At 36.0% G+C, this 17,415-nt stretch overlaps 3 protein-coding genes and 1 long non-coding RNA gene across 7 annotated transcripts; 3 read left to right on the top strand and 1 right to left on the bottom strand.

Annotated features, from left to right (window-relative positions):
• The first annotated feature begins 783 nt into the window (after nucleotides 1-783).
• Nucleotides 784-2,188, top strand: LOC108810869 (adenylate isopentenyltransferase 8, chloroplastic-like). Its single transcript, XM_018582944.1, has 2 exons — nucleotides 784-1,289; nucleotides 1,720-2,188. Exons 1-2 carry the CDS (start codon nucleotides 784-786, stop codon nucleotides 2,186-2,188), a joined length of 975 nt encoding a protein of 324 aa, XP_018438446.1.
• A 770-nt stretch (nucleotides 2,189-2,958) lies between these two features.
• LOC108812126 (polyadenylate-binding protein RBP47B) lies at nucleotides 2,959-5,773 on the top strand. Its single transcript, XM_018584295.2, has 6 exons — nucleotides 2,959-3,525; nucleotides 4,077-4,560; nucleotides 4,643-4,710; nucleotides 4,792-4,922; nucleotides 5,016-5,109; nucleotides 5,465-5,773. Exons 1-6 carry the CDS (start codon nucleotides 3,118-3,120, stop codon nucleotides 5,576-5,578), a joined length of 1,299 nt encoding a protein of 432 aa, XP_018439797.2. The 5' UTR covers nucleotides 2,959-3,117; the 3' UTR covers nucleotides 5,579-5,773.
• Nucleotides 5,774-6,283: 510 nt separating this feature from the next.
• On the bottom strand, nucleotides 6,284-9,795 carry LOC108812125 (CDPK-related kinase 2). Its single transcript, XM_018584294.2, has 10 exons — nucleotides 9,056-9,795; nucleotides 8,351-8,481; nucleotides 8,175-8,216; nucleotides 7,977-8,085; nucleotides 7,518-7,893; nucleotides 7,334-7,446; nucleotides 7,132-7,239; nucleotides 6,988-7,050; nucleotides 6,732-6,899; nucleotides 6,284-6,647 (listed from the first exon to the last, which is right to left on the bottom strand). Exons 1-10 carry the CDS (start codon nucleotides 9,578-9,580, stop codon nucleotides 6,504-6,506), a joined length of 1,779 nt encoding a protein of 592 aa, XP_018439796.1. The 5' UTR covers nucleotides 9,581-9,795; the 3' UTR covers nucleotides 6,284-6,503.
• Nucleotides 9,796-11,505: 1,710 nt separating this feature from the next.
• LOC108806999 (uncharacterized) lies at nucleotides 11,506-13,654 on the top strand. 4 transcript variants are annotated; one of them, XR_001942640.2, is made up of 8 exons: nucleotides 11,508-11,677; nucleotides 11,843-11,974; nucleotides 12,099-12,139; nucleotides 12,262-12,349; nucleotides 12,447-12,650; nucleotides 12,885-12,997; nucleotides 13,116-13,169; nucleotides 13,302-13,654. It is a non-coding gene; the product is annotated as an uncharacterized LOC108806999 (long non-coding RNA). The 4 variants fall into 4 exon arrangements; XR_001942639.2 differs by having other exon boundaries at nucleotides 11,510-11,677; nucleotides 12,881-12,997; XR_001942641.2 differs by having other exon boundaries at nucleotides 11,506-11,677; nucleotides 12,447-12,997; nucleotides 13,116-13,208.
• Nucleotides 13,655-17,415: the final 3,761 nt, after the last annotated feature.

Below are 17,415 nucleotides of genomic sequence, written 5' to 3'. Positions count from 1 at the left end.
TGTTGCAACACATTTGATGCATTAATGTTGAAATAGGTCATGGGAATAAATGATGCGTACGATTAGAGAAAAATTATATAATGATGTATAGCATTGTAAATAACTCAAAATCCTAAAGATAGAATTCTATTAATATAGATTCTGTTTTAATTGTATAAATATAGGGATATCTGATATCTGTAAATTTTACTTTTATCCTTTTCAGTACTAACGAGTTGGCAATCTTTTCTGGATTTTCGTATATGTTTATACTATTTTTAGCCATCAATAAATCGTTTGAAAAAGTTGGATATCTTTATATACAGAATAGTAAAATGTACAAAATAATATAAATTCAAGATACACAAAAATATAAATTGTTATCATATGGCTAATGTGATTATTTAATTTATTTTAATAATATAAAAATAATAGATGATACATAAATTGCTATCAAATCTTTATTATTAAAATAATTAATTATCATATATATTCTAATCATATTAGATAATTGTGTAAATTTTATTTAAAGAAAGAATAAACAAATTTTAGATTATTAATTAATGTTATGGTTAATATATAATGGATTTCAAATGATGACAAATTACATAGTACTCACATTATATTGTACTGCTTCTCAGTTAATATATAATGGATTTCTAACCTTATAAACAACTTTTAAAAGATCCTTTTTGTTTTTGTTATCAGTGTATAAAAAGCATACCACTACAAGACTCATGAGCAGATCTTAGATAGAGGTTATAGAAGAAGACATAAACAACATTTGTCTCCTTCCGGGTAGACATGCAAGCACTTACCTCTTCCTTCGTCTCTCGTTCCCTCGTCCCGACCACTCCTAGGCGACCTCGAGTGCGACCACTGTCAGTAGCTCCCATGACCGTTTGCATTGACCAATCGCGCAAGGAGAAAGTGGTTGTCATCATGGGATCCACCGGGACAGGAAAGTCACGCCTCTCAGTCGATCTTGCAACCCGTTTCTCCGCCGAGATCATCAACTCTGACAAAATGCAATTCTACAAGGGGTTGGAGATCACGACGAACCAAATCACTATCGCTGAGCAATGTGGAGTCCCTCACCATCTACTCGGTGAGCTTCCTGCGGATGGCCCCGAACTAACTGCCTCGGAGTTCCGATCATTGGCGTCAGGGTCCATCTCTGAGATGATCTCTCGTGGGAAGCTCCCTATAATAGCAGGTGGATCTAACTCCTACATACATGCCCTCCTTGCTGAACATTTTGACCCTGAAACAAATCCGTTCTATAAACCGTTGATACCTTCCAAGTTGAGGTATGATATATAGTATGTGTCTTGACGTCCATTTTTACATATAGTAGTTTCTCCAAAAATGTTCAAAATGAACTCAAAATCTTGAAACGTATTATAGACCATTGTTTATATTTGAACATGGAATGTCAAACACCAATGGAAGGAGAACCTTCTGTTTGCATGTCTTGTTTATGTAGTTGTGGATACAAGAGATTGGATCCAAAAACAAAGCAATTTGGTATTCTAAATCAAAGCCCCCAAAAAGTTAAAAAGAAAAGTATTTTTGCATGTAATGTTTTGGACGTTGGCATTTTATAATAAAATCTTATAGAACATAAAAACTGTTTTATTTTTCAAGTTTTGGTTTATTCCACATGTATTTAACTTCATTCGTACATCATCTATAATCCTATATAAAACATTATTGCTTATTTCTTGCTTTGATCAAAAGGTACAATTGCTGCTTCCTCTGGGTGGATGTCTCGGTCTCAGTTCTGTACCACTACCTCTCAAAACGTGTCGACCAAATGATGGAGTCAGGGATGTTCGAGGAACTCGCCAATTTCTACAACTCTAAAGACTCCCGGTCCACAACCCGAACCGGGATTCACAAGTCTATAGGAGTACCGGAGTTCGACCGGTACTTCGAAGTCTACCCGCCGGAGAAGCACGACAAGGCGTGTGAGTGGGACACAACAAGAAAGAAGGCGTACGAAGAAGCAGTACAGGAGATCAAAGAAAACACCTGGAGGCTTTCAAAGAAGCAGATAGATAGAATCATGAAGCTGAGAAGCAGTGGTTGGGAGATTCACAGGTTGGACGCTACGGCATCATTCAGGGCACAGTCAAGAGAGGTTTGGGACAAGAACGTTTTGGAGAAAAGCGTCAAGATAGTGAAACGCTTCGTGCTCGAAGACTAGGTGTTTCAATTTTTCTATCATTCTCCTCATATTATCAATAAATGCAAATTTTGCTATATATTATTGTGAGAAAAAAAACTATACATTATGTCCTCTGTTTCAGCTTTTTTATGTTTAAGAAAAATATATTTTTGTCAAAAAATGATGCTCTCGCAAGATATAAAATTAATGCCGTTAAGGCAACCCAATCATGAAAATATATAAACTCATATTTAAGAGTATCTAATCATTAATTATTTAAAATAACCATGAAAAGTGGAAAGAGAATAAAAGAAAGTACCAGATTAGGATTCCAACAAAAAAAAAGATTTTTTTATATGTTAACTCTTGATTTGTTGAGAGGGGGTTATTGGTTTCCATATTTTAATGGATTTGGAAATCTAAATCTGAGTCTTCTTTTAGTGACTAAAAATTTAGTTACTTATTAAAAATTATATTAAAATTACTAATTTAGGTTTTAACCAACAAAAGAAATCGTTGTCAAAAAAAACCAACAAAAAGAAATAACTTTTTACTTTTTAGATCCCTTTCTTTACAGTAAAAAAAGCGGTTAATCCGTAGATAATGGAGTTTTACTTTTACCCAATCATTCCTCGTGAGTTTAATTAATTCAGTTAATTTATAAACCCTAGGTTAAATGCAAGTGGTGTAACTGCGGTGGAATCGAAGCCGTCCATCACCAAAAACACACACACGGGACACGGCTTCTGTAAGAAACTGGGCCCCACGTCTCGGCCACTTCTCAAAGACCCATAGATTCAGCCTTTAAACCCCCCAAATCCACAATCTCTCTCTCCCCCCGCCTCCCTTTTTAACACCAAACTCTCTCTCTCTCTCTACGCCATTACCAGAGCTCAACGAGCTCTCTGTTTCCCTTCCCGGAGATATCAGATCGGATCTTATTTTTATTATATAAACAATAGTCTAAGATGCAAACAACCAACGGCTCAGATTCGTCGTTATCAACTCCCGGAGCCACCCCTCCGATTCAGCAACCAACCCCTCCGCCGCCTCAGCAGTGGCAGCATCAGCAACAGCAGCATTGGATGACGACGGCGGCGGCTATGCAGTATCCAGGTGCGGCGGCTATGAACATGATGATGATGCAGCAGCAACAGATGATGATGTATCCTCACCAATACGTTCCTTACAATCAAGGTCCTTATCACCACCATCCTCACTTCCAATACGCACCGTATCAGCAGCACCAACACCAACACAAGCCGCCGCATGAGCGTGGTGGATCTGGTGAAGACGTGAAGACTCTCTGGATCGGTGATCTTCTTCATTGGATGGACGAGACTTATCTCCATACTTGCTTTTCTCACACCGGCGAGGTATAAGAGTTTTTTTTTATGAATCTGTTCACTGATTTGATTGTTACGTGGAATTTTTGGTGAAAAATTATATTGGACATGTTCTTGAGTTTCTTGTTTGTGTGTGAGTGTGTTTTTTTTTTGTGGCTAAGTTCTCGTTTTTTGGATTTATCCAATGATTATTGAATTTTGCCCTAGAGACAAATAGGGTAATGGAAGACAGCATTGTCCTGAAAAGGACAGAACACATCTTCAGATTTTCGTTAGGGCAGAAAGTACTGTTGTACATTGCCACGTTTAGATAAAAAACTTTTCTTGAAAATAAAAGCATGTAAAGAGACTAATTGGGTAAGATTTGATTAATGAAGAACCAAATGCATGTAAAGTCTGTTGATTTGTTTTATGCTTATGTGTAGCTGTTTAGGATTTCTCGTTATGCGCCAGTATTATTTAAAACTTGTATTTCACTTTGGAAATGAATTTTATCAGGAAGGAAAAAAAAGACTAATTGGGTAAGATTTTCATTTTCATTTTTAGTTTTTTATTTTATTTTTATTTTAAATGATGTGCAGGTTTCTTCTGTGAAAGTGATTCGTAACAAGCTAACATGTCAGTCAGAAGGGTACGGTTTTGTTGAGTTTCTTACACGTGCTGCAGCTGAAGAGGTTCTTCAGAACTTCAGTGGTTCAATAATGCCCAACTCTGAGCAGCCCTTCCGTCTAAACTGGGCATCTTTCAGTACCGGTGAGAAGAGAGCAGTTGAGAACGGTCCGGAGCTGTCGATATTCGTTGGAGACTTGTCTCCGGACGTGACTGATGCTATGTTGCAAGAGTTGTTTGCCGAGAGATATCCATCTGTGAAAAGCGCCAAAGTTGTGATCGATTCCAACACCGGCCGGTCCAAAGGCTACGGTTTTGTCAGGTTTGGCGATGAAAGTGAGAGGTCAAGTGCTTTGACTGAGATGAACGGAGCTTTGTGTTCCAACAGGGAGATGAGAGTTGGTGTTGCGACTCCTAAAAGAGCTGTTGCTAATCATCAACAACATTCTTCACAAGGTAACATATCTTCTTGGTCTTGATCTATCCACTAGACAGAGGTTTTGAACTATAAAAAGTTTTATGTTTTTGATTGGTATAGCTGTGATACTGGCTGGTGGACATGGAGCAAATGATTCTATGGCTAATGGTGACTCAAACAACTCAACAGTGAGTTTCCATTAGTCTTTTCCCTTGCTTTCATTATTTAAGCTCTGTATTGCTCATTTTTTCTCTTATTTCTTACTGTAGATATTTGTTGGCGGTCTTGACCCTGACGTTACTGATGAAGACCTCAGACAACCTTTTATAGAGTTTGGTGAGGTTGTTTCAGTGAAGATCCCAGTAGGCAAAGGATGTGGATTTGTCCAATTTGCTAACAGGTACGGTCTTGTCAAATCAAATAAGACTTTAAGCAATGTGCTGATTATATATGTGTGATCTCAAAGCTACTTGTTGCCTTTTGGTTTTGACAGGAAGAGTGCTGATGATGCAATCCAGAGTTTGAATGGGACAGTGATTGGCAAGAACACTGTCAGACTCTCTTGGGGTAGAACCCCAAACAAGCAGGTAAAAGGTTTTTTACTTTGGAGTTGGTTGTGCATGCTATCTGCAGTCTATTTTTAGTAATTATTTTTAATTAGGTCAAACTTTGGTAATAGGTTTTTTTCTAATCCATGTTGTGTTACTAGAAACGTATATATATAAGCTAAAGTTAATAGTTGACAATAATAGGCAATAGTTGGTGAATCTATCTATCACCTTGCCTCGTTTTCTTTTTTTTTTGACTATACAAGTGGGAATATCTAATACATGACCTCCAAGCCCAACTTGTTTTGGTCACACATGTTTCATGTCTCACTCACACATGTTTGATAAATCCAATAGATCTCTCTCCAATAATCTTTAATGTGTTGTGTGGCAGTGGAGAGGAGACTCAGGGCAGCAATGGAATGGAGGATACTCACGAGGGCAAGGTTACAGCAACGGAGGATATGCTAACCACCACGACTCCAACACCTATCCTGCCGAGACTTGAAGAGAAGAGAAGAGACTCAAGTGATCATGATCCCACACAATCAATCAATGCTAAACTTGTAGTGGAAAAAAGAGAATTTTGTTAGATGGATTTGGTTTCGTTAGACTTAATGTTGTTGTTCGGAGATTCAAAGATTTTGGTTACTACTGGTTTGTCTTTAGACAAATAGTTATTATGGTTGTGCTTGTTGGATCATGTCTGCATATGCTTCCGTCTCTCTCTCTCTTCTTTCTTCAGTACTTGCAAGTTTCTTCTTCTCCTAAGAGAGTCAAAGATGGAAGAAGCTTTCATGGCTATGCTCTTGGACCGGCTTCATCTCCAAAACTGTAGACCCATGTGAGACCATACTTTGTTGGAGACCCTTTTCTCTCTTTCCTCATGGCACCCTTTTCCTCCAATACTGGTGGAAGCCATTGGGTTGCCCAAGGCTCGATGGAAGATTCTTCAGAATTTGAATGTCGGTGCTCCTCACACCATTGTGACTTGTTGTGTGTTGCTTAATCGAAGTAGAGAACCGGAGCCAGAGATATAGATGGATCCAGATGAAGCTGCTAGAGTTTTGGAGAGTGAGAGACTGTTGTGCTATTATGGGCAGAGAGCTTAAGGCAAACACTGGCAGATGGTTTGCATCAGAGACATGTGGCTGTTGCTGTTCCTGACTAGGTTCTTGGTAATGTGATGAGATTCTTAATCATGTAAGAAGTGTTTAGATCAAAAAACATTAGAGAAGAAAGTGTTCAGTTTAACGTCATCTCATTACAACTTTTCAGGCATTGTCTAATATTTTGATACTTTTTTTTCCTTTATAGGAAATTTAGATTTCTTTTTTTTTTGACAATATAAAATTGTTCTTGACATCCATGAGCTGTGTGTGGTATGTTCATCATCCTCTTTCACCTCTGCTATAACACCAAGTTACCTTCTTTCACCGTGTCTTCGCTAAAGGCTGACGAGTAGATACACCGCGCAACAATTTGACAAAACCTAAGAAGCTCAGCTTCCCATCACTGTGCCTTATCCAATCATGTAGAATGGTGTGGACTGGGATTGATGATCCAACGCCGAGCTCCTACAAATAAATACATTTGTGATGATCCCTTTTTAATTAGTACAAAAGAATGTGAAAATAATATATGTCTTTAAGTGAACTTACAGAAGCAAGTTCTTCAATGACAATAACTCGGTTTCCATTCATATCAAAAAGCTCATAAGCATGGCGAACGCTCTGCTCCCAACAATCAAGAGACTCATGCTGATGAACACTAATGGAAGCTGCACAAAACTCTTCAAAATCCATTCCTCTGTATTGTAGTCCATTTAACTGTTCCAAAGTTCCCCAACACCAAATATTTTTGTTAACCATTTACAAAGCAAAAAGACAGAGAACAAAGACAGGGGACAATCAATACCAATGCAAGAAAGTCTGGGATGCGTGACTCCTTCATCGCTTCTGTTGCATTTGTAGCGAGTGCCTGTCCAACAAACAAAATCTAAGCTTAGCTTTTGAGCTCTTTGTTCTCTCTAACCATAGACAGAAGTTAGGTGCATATTACCGTTCTGATGTTATCCAAAGTGATGAGGCCATTTTTGTTGGGTGCTAAGATTGCAAACTGTGCTTTCAGATAAAGAAGCTCATCTGTAATTAGCGTCTTGGACAGAGCCTGGGGAGAGAGAGAGAGTATAAGAGTAAAGATCAATACTAACAATGTGGAGCAAACAATTACAATCCTAAAAGGTTGCAAGAAAAAATGTTACCATCAAAGCAGCTTTACGCAAAGAAGAAGATTTCAAGTAAGCTTTGATCTGCCTGAAGATGAGAATATCAAAAGGGATATTCATCTTCTTACAACCAGAGATCCAAGGATGCACTGTTAAAAAAGAAGTATTAGTATTCATGACAATAAACCAAAGAAAGATTATTATAGAGTCGCTGACTGACTTAAAGCTTGAGAGGCAGTCATTCTTTTCCGAGGATCTTTATACAAGAGCCGCTTAACAAAATCTTTTGCTTCCGAGGACAATGAAGGCCAAGGAGGTTCATCAAAACTAGGATCAGCTTTAAGAACTGCTCTGAAGATTCCTGATTCGGTTCTTGCCCAAAAGGGACGGCTACCACATAGGAGAATGTAAGCTATTACTCCTATGCTCCATACATCTGCTTCAGTGGTGTAAGATCTGTGTAGAACTTCAGGTGCTACGTAATACGCACTGCCAACTATATCGTTTAGTCGTTCGTCTGGTCTGACAAAGTCTGATAAACCGAAGTCTATGACTTTTAACTGAGAGTTCTCCTCCATGGAAGTGTACAAGAAGTTCTGGTACATGAAAAAAAGTATTTTCAGATTTAAAGATTGGTATTAAATTGGGAGAAGTTCAAATTACTAGGAATGAGGTTGACCTCTGGTTTTAGATCTCGATGGACAACTCCTTGGAGATGACAGAAAGCTACGACGTTAAGGATCTGTATAAGCACTGCTTTTGCATCATCTTCAGAGTATTTTCCTCCCCTAAAAAATAGAATATAGAAATAGTTAGTCAGGGCAATAATGGAACATCTCAATTTAATAGCAATGATTCTATTTGTTTAGTAGCAGACCTTGCTAGTATTCTGTCAAGGAGTTCACCACCTCCACATAACCTGACATTTAGAAGGAAAAAAAAGCAAATGTTTTATTCACAGCTAAACATATTTGCACTCGAGAAAACAAGAATCTTGATATGCGTTGATATTATCTAGTTGATTCAAACATTGTAAGTAGTGTGATTTCTTACTCCATAACAATGTAGACGTTGGCATTGTCCTCGAAAGCATCATAGAATTGCACCAGATTGTTATGTCCAGACAAGGCCCGTAGGATTTTTACTTCTCTCCTCACATCCTCTATAGATATTGCAGTTGTCATCTGCCAAACCAAAAAATACTAATGAGCAACAGTCTAATAATATGAACTAAAGCTAACACTCAAATAATTTGATTGCATCAGGACCACGTTTCCCTAATGACATAAGCAGGCGCAAAAAATGTATATTGCTTCTAGTTATTGACCAATTTCAAAACATGTAGAACTTTTCACCCAAAAAAGTTACATCTGTTGACTGTTGCCATTGAAAATCTTGGCCTTTGACAAACATAGATGAAATATTAAAAATTGTATTCGTTTTACATTAATTTCTAAGCATAAAAGTCCAAACGCATTTATTTATCCAACGAAATGGCTCAAGCAAGAGGAGAGTAAGGTAATAGAGAGAAGAAATAAAACATCAAGAGAACCTATCAATGGCTTCTTCTGAATCTCTTCTGCTTGCAGCCATAAGCTATTATTAGCTTCAAACAGAGTAACATTCTAACAACAAACAAGGAGACCAACTTATACAATGAAGCATTTCTCTCTTACTATATCACCAAGCATCAAAGACTACAGCATGAAAACTTAAAAGCCAATTGGAATCATAAGCTTTAAGATTAGTAACATTGACCTTAGATTTAGGGATGACTTTAACAGCAACCTCATGATCCTTAAACTCTCCTCTCTTGAACTTAGCAGAGCAAGTATACCCAAAATGCCCTCTCCCAATCTCTTCACCCAACTCCATCCTACTCTTAAAATCCTTGGCGAATCCGAACCTCTTGTCCAGCCCCACCTCCTCTCTCTCCTCCTCCTCTTGCTGCCTCACCGCCGGTAGAGCAGCCTCCTTCTTCTCCTTCCTCCTTCGCAGAGCATCCCGTATGTGTTTCGCCGGAGAAGGAGGGTGGAAAGCACGCGCGAGCTGGCGGAGCGGAGTGCTGGTGACGCTCTTGCTCTCTTCTCCGCCTTCGTCGCGGTGGCTCTTGTTGCGGCGGTGCTTGGCGGGGCTTGGAGTGTAGAAGGGGAAGAAAGGAGAGGCCTTTACGGCGGCCGAGGTGCGGGCAGGGGTAGATTCGTCATTTTGGGGGAGGGTGTCTTTGGGTGCGTAAGGATTGGGTTTCACGGAGGTGGAAGGCTTGGAGGTACAACCTCCCATAATCTCCTTCTTCTCCGGTTACAGCCCAAAAAAAAAAAATCTAAACTTTTATTTAAAAGAAAATAAATCAAAAAGACAAGAGGAAGAAGGATTCGGACACTGGACTCTTTATGAGAATCACAGCAATGACATTGAAGGTCTGGTTTTTTTAGAGAGAGGGAAGGGAAGTGAGCTGTAGAGGAGAGAGAAGCCACATGGCAGAATCTGCGGGGTGTGTTTATAAATTTGGGGTTTTGATCTGATGCAAGAAGGTAGATGTGGATTGGTTGATATTAGTTGCTTTTTGCCACGTCTTTCTATTTTCTTTACACTTTGTTAATTCTTTTCTAAGCAATATACATATATACTTGTTTTACTTTTATGTATTTTTTTTAATCATTATCATTTGTCTGTTGCCCAAAAAAAATCATTTGTCTTTTTTTTTGGGTGGGGAACTATATAGTTTTTTTTTTTTGAAAAGGGGGAACTATATAGTTTTGTCTTTTTTTTTTGAAACTTATATAGTTTATATAGTTTTGTCTTGTGTCGTTTTGATATGTATTTGAGGAAATATCAAACCAATAAAAGTTTTTAACATAAATTGGTGACTTGTGAGAATCTCAATTTAGGAAAAAAATATATTACAGAAATGATAAGATTATAAAACGGTATTTCAATCTAGTAGTAAATACTACAAGTTAAGATGGGATTAAAATACATTTTGTAAATATGGTTTATAATTATTTAGTAAGAACAAATTAGCTAATTTATTAATCCATATTTTTTTATTAAAATATTATATTATAATTAAATTATGTGCGTACTTTCTTCGTATAAATTTTAAGTTGTTGAACTGTGTTTTTTAAGAAACAACCCCAAAAATGAAATCCTAAATTCATAAACGACAATCCCAGTCAATTTAAATTACCTTAAGTAGATGCGTTTCTGTAAGTGTAAATAAATAGTTTTATTTATTTCTTTGAGCATGGAAACAAAAAGTGGTCCATATTCTAACACACTTTTACAATTGGAGCAACTGCATGTCATCGGTGGTGGTAGTAAATTTGTAATTTTGTAGAGATTTTACTTAAAATTATTTATCAACCATGAACCATTTTGTTGAAAAATATGAACCATATAAATGCATGGAAATGCATATGTAGTTGTAGTTTACTCTATTTTCTCTAGTAGAAACTAAACGGTTAGCGAAGAAGCTAAATTGGAATCTTTTACTAATTAACGACAGTCAGCCAATTTCTCCCTCGAAATCAGGATTACGTTACATATATCAATTGATTGTTGTACGTATCTACTTGTTCTTGAGACATGATATCTGTAATCCAACAACTTCATTGTATCTGGACAGGATGGATATCAGTTTTTAATATTTTTAAAAGGTTTCAGCATCTTCAAGAAAAATAACGGGTCCATATCTCTAGACTTTATTCTCACTAGCTCTTGATTTGATGATCACTCGCAGAATATTTTACAAGGTCGTAGAAGTTACTTATTGATATTTTCATTCTCCCACTTAGTACATAGTCTTATTACTTATTGATATTTTCATTCTCCCACTTAGTACATAATCTTATTATAGACTAAGTTGGTCGTTTGATTTTTGATCATTCATTTTCATAAATTCAAAAACATTAAAATTGGGTATGATACTAATATTCGAGTCACATAACTAGTACAAGTGAAATCTAATACAATAAAGTAGAAGAATTTGCCTTCTCAGACTATCCACGACATCTTTATGAGATGGGCAAATGGTGACACCTATCGCAACCACACTGGATTGTGTGTCTCACGCATTAAACCTATTTTCGGCAATTGTGTTCTTGCGTCAACTACACGCGCGTTTGGTGGGCAATATTGATGCGATTTGTTCTCAATTTCGTGTGGGCTTTAATCATAAATTAGAAGCCCAGACAAATTAGGTTTTGTCGTCTTCTCGCCTTCCACATCCGTGAGTTCTCTGGAACTTAAACACACCATCTTCCAACAATGAAAAGAACAACTCACCGTAACGTCTCCTGTCTCCTCTGTTTCTGGGAAGCTAGGAATGCCAAGGTGGAAAGTTTATGGGGAATCGATATAGTTTTGGTAGATGAGAAGGTAAATCGGCTCTTCAAAAACGTTTGTTTCTTAAAATTATTGGTGTTTTTCTTCTAACATCATATTATTTCTCTTATAGATCCAGAAGTTACTGAATCTTTTGTAGTTTCTCTTATGTAATAGATTACTGTGTTTATAATGTCTTTTTTTTTTTAAACGATGCAGTCTACGATGATCCACATATCAATTAGCGTCCACCGCGTTGAACACTTTCCAACGCCTCCTCAGAGAGGGATGTAGTTATGAGCTGAGTTCATTTTATGTAACAAAGAGCAATCAGTACTCTCAAAGAGGAAGGTAGTTACTGTTATATCCACTCTTTGATTTGTGTCTCTCAATTTCTGTTCTGGTATTTTTCCTATCTTTCTTAGCACTCATTCGGCATTAAGTTCTGGATGAATTTCTAATGTTTTCTTTACAGCCAAATAATCATGGCAAGCTCACGCCCGGCACTTACGAGGGGTACTATGTTTCTTGGTGCTTGCTTATATTGGTTCTTTTTATTCATGATCAATTGTGGGTTTCAACTTTCAAATATAGATGAGTGTTGCCTAAAGTTTTTGTTTTGCACTTCTGTTGTGCAGATTAGTTAAACGGACTTAGCTGGAGCTATTAGTGCTACCCTCCTTCAGTCAATAGGTGGGTACATGTCGGTGAACATGTTTATTAAAGGTGTGTACGCATATATGACTTTGATATCTTTGGGATCGGTACGTCTGCTAGAAATTACTGACCTTCTCTTTTTTTTTAATCTCTATTTGCTTTTCAGCTTATGATCGAGAGATTAAAGCCGGTGTATGTCTAAGGTTTACCAAGCGCAGGGGTTTGGAGTATTGCTAAACTCGAGTGGAACATGCATAGTACATGGTGGTTTCACCTTGAAGTATTTGCTCTTATCTCTCAGTTTCCTTAGCCAGTTAGTACAAATGACTATAATCATGGTCATTGACATGTGTAGTGAAGCTAAGCCAACGTAAGTGTGATCAATAAAAGTCGGATCTTTTTTTCTCCGTCTCTTGGTTATCATTTCTGTCATTAACTGGTTGATTTTACTGCTGATCACATCTGTTTTAGGCTCTAGATGTATTGCCAGTGTGTTTACAATCTCTTACGTACACTTTTTCCATGTATTACTCTCATTCGTTAAGTCACTATTATTTGGACTGCATAGTTTTTATTGATGCCGTACTCTTATCAACGCAGACAGACCACCAGCAATGGCTTCCAAAGATATTTGCATTGACACTTTGTGTCCGCTATAGTGTATAACCACAGCGATATTTCTGGAGGGGTTTCCTTGGTCCAAGATCCGAATCAAAGGTATTTGCTTTACTTTCTTCTTTTCTTTTGTTTGCTTTTGGTTTTCCTCAGACTGTTGTGGTTCGTTTGCTGATACTTCATTTTCAAACCTTTTGCTTTATGGTTTTCTGGGATTTAGATCGGAGGCAATGAATTGTATGAATGACATGAGTTGCCACAATTCTTAGCTCAGGTAATTTACTGTTACTATCCCTTTTTCGAACCCTTGCAGGTTTGTCCCTCTTTTGAACCCTCGACTTGAAGTTATCATAGATATATTTTGGTGAGGATTCTTATTTTTGTTTACATGTTTGTATTGATATAGTCGGAGGATCTAATTTGAAGATGTATCAATCCTGCTAGATGAGCTCAGCCTGTTGAATAATCGGGGTAGCTACACTGATATTTAGTGGAGTAAATATTATCTTATTCCTTTTTTATTTGCTTTGACCAACATGATGAACCAAAAGCAAAGTTTAGTGGAGAGGGCAGCTCTAGAAGCCAAACATCAGAACTCGAAAGTCGCATCACCTTTTGTATACCAAGTATGAAAATAGTGTTTGATTCTGTGATCATATGAAGTCCCAACTAAGAAAAGTTTTACTCCCTCTGTATCATTATAAATGAGTTTAAAGATTTTTTCACAAGAATTAAGAAAACACAAAATTTTATGTGGTTTGTCTTGTTTGTATAAAAATAGCATTAAACAATACTATCTCAACTAATTAAAAAAGATACACTATTTTGTAATTGGCTAGAGATTTCAAATGACAATTAATTGTATCTAGATTAGTGTGAACTTCACTTATTCTGAAACAAAATAAAAATCATAAAACCTCACTTATATTGATATAGAGAGAGTATTAGTTACACTTTTCTCTTTTACTTCTTACTTATATATCAATAATGTTGTGTGTTCTATTATTTCATATCCTACATGCTTATAATAAAAAGCTCAATTTCAACATAGCTATCAGCTAAAGAGTTAATTTACAATATAAATAATAGTATTTAACACCAAAATACATAATAAATTGAAGTAACTTAATAGCTCATTATTATTGCATCAGAAAATATCAAATGTAACATCCATTTAACTAACACACTTATAGAGAAAATTCCATAAAAATACCCGAACTAAATTTTGTTGGATAATAATGGAGATTTAGAAAAAGGTAGATAAACCATGGAAAAATTATTTTTCCAAAAAATAAATGAATTTAAATGATAAAAATAAATTTCATTTTTATTTCAGAAAACAAACTAAATACAATATTTAAAACTTAGAAACTTTATTACAAAATTTAATATTTTACACTATTTAGTTATTTTTATTTCTCAAACACCAAAAAAACTTAGAATTTTCTGATTTTATTTTGTAAATTTTAGAGATTTTTAAAAATTTTATTTGAAACTTATTAGTATTTTTATTAAAATAAATAAAGTTCGGGTATTAAAGTGGGCACAATTTTAAAAGTTTGAATATTAAAATGAGCAAAATACTTAGTTGGAGTATTAAACTGGGTAGTGAAAATGTTTGGGTATTAAAAAGCTTAACAAAATTTAGTTCGGGTATTTTTATGGAATTTTCCCCAACTTATATTATATCTTCAACAACAAGTTCCACCATGTAAACATTATTAACCTCCAAACCATAGCGAAGATACAAAGTAACAAAGGGTATCAGAGAATTCACAAAAAAATTATAACTGAGACGAAAGCACATGCAGCTGTGAAGGAAACTCTTCAGACTCCACCATCTATTTCAAAAACTTCAACCTACGATATTTTGCAGCGGAGCCATTCATGATGATATATTGTTTACATTCATTTAAAAAATCATTGTTTAGACTTTAGATAATGACAATTTAGAGGTTCACTATATCGAAGGGTTAAATCGATATTTCTACCACCAAAAATCTTCAAAGGATTCAACCATCTTTGACAATGATCAGCAGATGGAAAAAATGACAACAATACTATCTTTATGGTATATTAATGTTCTACAGAGACAATTTCAAAAAGGGGAAAGAATATCTTGAATAAGCTATCCCGAGAAAATAATCAATTCAGGTCGGAGCAATGTTGGACTATAATTAAGAATTTACTTAGTGGATTTAAAATCATTTTGAAAATAACTCACTCAACCAATATATCCACAATGGAAGCCCCTAATAGATTTCCACATCCAAGACATGGACAAATCATGCGAGGATTATTACTACTTTACGAGGATGAAAGTATTTGTTATCTTCGTTCAAACAAGATAATCACAAAAGCCACGTATTTACATGTTTTTTTTGGAACATCAACTTTACTTTATGTTTGAAATTCAACTATATTTACTTTGATTCAACTATCATCAATTTATACTTTTTTTTAATCGATCAGTGAAACCACTTATGATATCCCTCTTTAACCTAAGCAATTTCAAAACAAAGTAACACACTACTATTATAAACACTATCAAATGAATCAAATAACAATTATGAACTCACTAGAGAATAAAATGTACGAACCTGGCGCGTAGCGCCGGAATACCACTAGTTTTATATAAAAGAGCTAAATTTTAAGAATGATACACTACAGTCCCAACTTATCTCACAAAAACAAATCAAAACATACAAAAGAAAGTTTTTTCTCAAAAAAACATACAAAGGAGATTTTCCCAAGTGAGAGAATGAACAAAAAGTAATAATGTATAAAGAGAAAACCCTCTAAAACTTAGTCATGCCTCAGTAGTTCATACACTACATAGTGGTGTCTAGGCCTAGGCATTTCGGATATTGTTCGGTTGGGGTATTTCGGATATTGGATAGTTTGGGTAGGTGGCATAAGAATCCATTTACTACTTGATTATTTTTGATTCGGTTTTTTTCGGATAATTTCAGGTATTTCAGTTCGGATAGTAAAACTAATCACCGAAAAATATCCAGAAAAATTGGTTCTCATTTGGTTCCGGTTACGGTTCAGTTATTTCGGATAATTTAGGTTAAATATCAGATATTTTGGATAAAAATATCCGAATAGTTTCAGATACTTTCGGGTAGTTCCGATACCTTATAAATATATCCGGATAATTCGGATACTTACGGGTAATACAAATATTTTTAAATACTTTTAACAGTTTTTTAAATTACAATATATAAGTTATGTTATATATCTATATAATTAATATGTTTATATACTCGGGTATCCGTTCGGTTTTTGGTTCGATTCTGATTCAGTTATTTTGGATATATATATTTAGGAATCATTCCGATATTTAAAAGTTCCGGTTCGGTTTCGATTTTGAGTATTTCCGTTCAGTTATTCGGTGCCAGTTTTTTTGCCAGGCCTAGTCATGTCCTTGTTTCTGTGAACACATATCTTACAAAACTAAGTCGCGTTTATTGTTTGGTTAATTATGTAGTTTTAGAACTCGAGATTGGTAGGTGAGAGTAAGGTTGAAGGTTTGCCAGTTGCCACGTCCCATGGTGAAGCCTCTGGTTCCATCAAGCATTCTTGGTCCCTTTGTTGCTGTCTTTGGAAAAAAAAATTAGTGTAAGCTCAGGCTCGGTGACATTGGACCGAGACTGAGTCCAAGAACGATCCTGAAGTTACGTCCTCCTCCTCCTACTGCATAGCTTCCTCTCCTTTTCCCCGGAGTCCTCCAAAATTGTTGTCATCACCTTAACGTGCACGCCAAGAAATGGTGTTTCCTTACAGTTTTGTGGAGATTAAGCTGCTGCTGCTCGGTTAAATGGAGACGTGGGGAGTCTTCTTTAGATTCATAACGAGTTTCATCGTCAACGAGGATGCCATCAAAGTTTCTTCTGTTCTTGAAGACTGATTTGGGCTGTAAAAGGCAATATACCTCAGATTAACATCAGAGTGTTAAGGGTAATTTTCTAAATTACATTTTACTTATTAAAACCTAAAACCTATCGGTCCGCTTTTCCATGACAAGCAAGAGATGAGTAGTTTCAAGCTAAGCGTGGGAGATTTTCTTGACAAGCTAGACTCCGTTGCATCCAATCATGTGAAGATCTCTATGTTAGAAGATGTTCTGCAGAGGCTTGATCAAGAGAAGAAAGAAGCTGAAAAGATGAATCAAGAAACATCTCCCGAGAGAGAAAGTGCAATTGTTCTGCTTTAAATAGACACACATATAAATGCAAAAACAAAACTGAGAGATTGTGATATCACGAACCAGTTTGGGCTGCTTAACATAACCTTTATGGTATTTGTCCTTGTGGACAGTAGTGCACTAGACGATGATAGCACCGTAAAGAAGTTTGTCATTCATAGCGCTTTCCAAAACACTAAGTATCTCGGCGAAAAACAGAAGATAACAAAGATATTGCGATTACTAGAATTTCCTTTTACTTTATTCATGTTTTTCTACTATAAACTTCTACTTTGTTTCTTCTTAATCACATTCATACTATCCTCTATAC

The sequence above is a fragment of the Raphanus sativus genome, chromosome 6 (assembly GCF_000801105.2).
Source record: "Raphanus sativus cultivar WK10039 chromosome 6, ASM80110v3, whole genome shotgun sequence".
NCBI lineage: Eukaryota > Viridiplantae > Streptophyta > Magnoliopsida > Brassicales > Brassicaceae > Raphanus > Raphanus sativus.
This window is presented reverse-complemented; position numbering and strand designations above follow the sequence as displayed.

What these genes read in the sequence shown, in the direction of transcription:
- LOC108810869 (XM_018582944.1), top strand. Translation starts at nt 784, where the DNA reads ATGCAAGCACTTACCTCTTCCTTCGTCTCTCGTTCCCTCGTCCCGACC. An exon ending in TTGATACCTTCCAAGTTGAG is followed by an intron (nt 1,290 to 1,719) that starts GTATGATATATA and finishes TTTGATCAAAAG; the next exon opens with GTACAATTGCTGCTTCCTCT.
- LOC108812126 (XM_018584295.2), top strand. Translation starts at nt 3,118, where the DNA reads ATGCAAACAACCAACGGCTCAGATTCGTCGTTATCAACTCCCGGAGCC. An exon ending in GCTTTTCTCACACCGGCGAG is followed by an intron (nt 3,526 to 4,076) that starts GTATAAGAGTTT and finishes AATGATGTGCAG; the next exon opens with GTTTCTTCTGTGAAAGTGAT. An exon ending in TCAACAACATTCTTCACAAG is followed by an intron (nt 4,561 to 4,642) that starts GTAACATATCTT and finishes TGATTGGTATAG; the next exon opens with CTGTGATACTGGCTGGTGGA.
- LOC108812125 (XM_018584294.2), bottom strand. Translation starts at nt 9,580, where the DNA reads ATGGGAGGTTGTACCTCCAAGCCTTCCACCTCCGTGAAACCCAATCCT. An exon ending in AACGTCTACATTGTTATGGA is followed by an intron (nt 8,217 to 8,350) that starts GTAAGAAATCAC and finishes TCTAAATGTCAG; the next exon opens with GTTATGTGGAGGTGGTGAAC. An exon ending in CTTGACAGAATACTAGCAAG is followed by an intron (nt 8,086 to 8,174) that starts GTCTGCTACTAA and finishes TCTATTTTTTAG; the next exon opens with GGGAGGAAAATACTCTGAAG.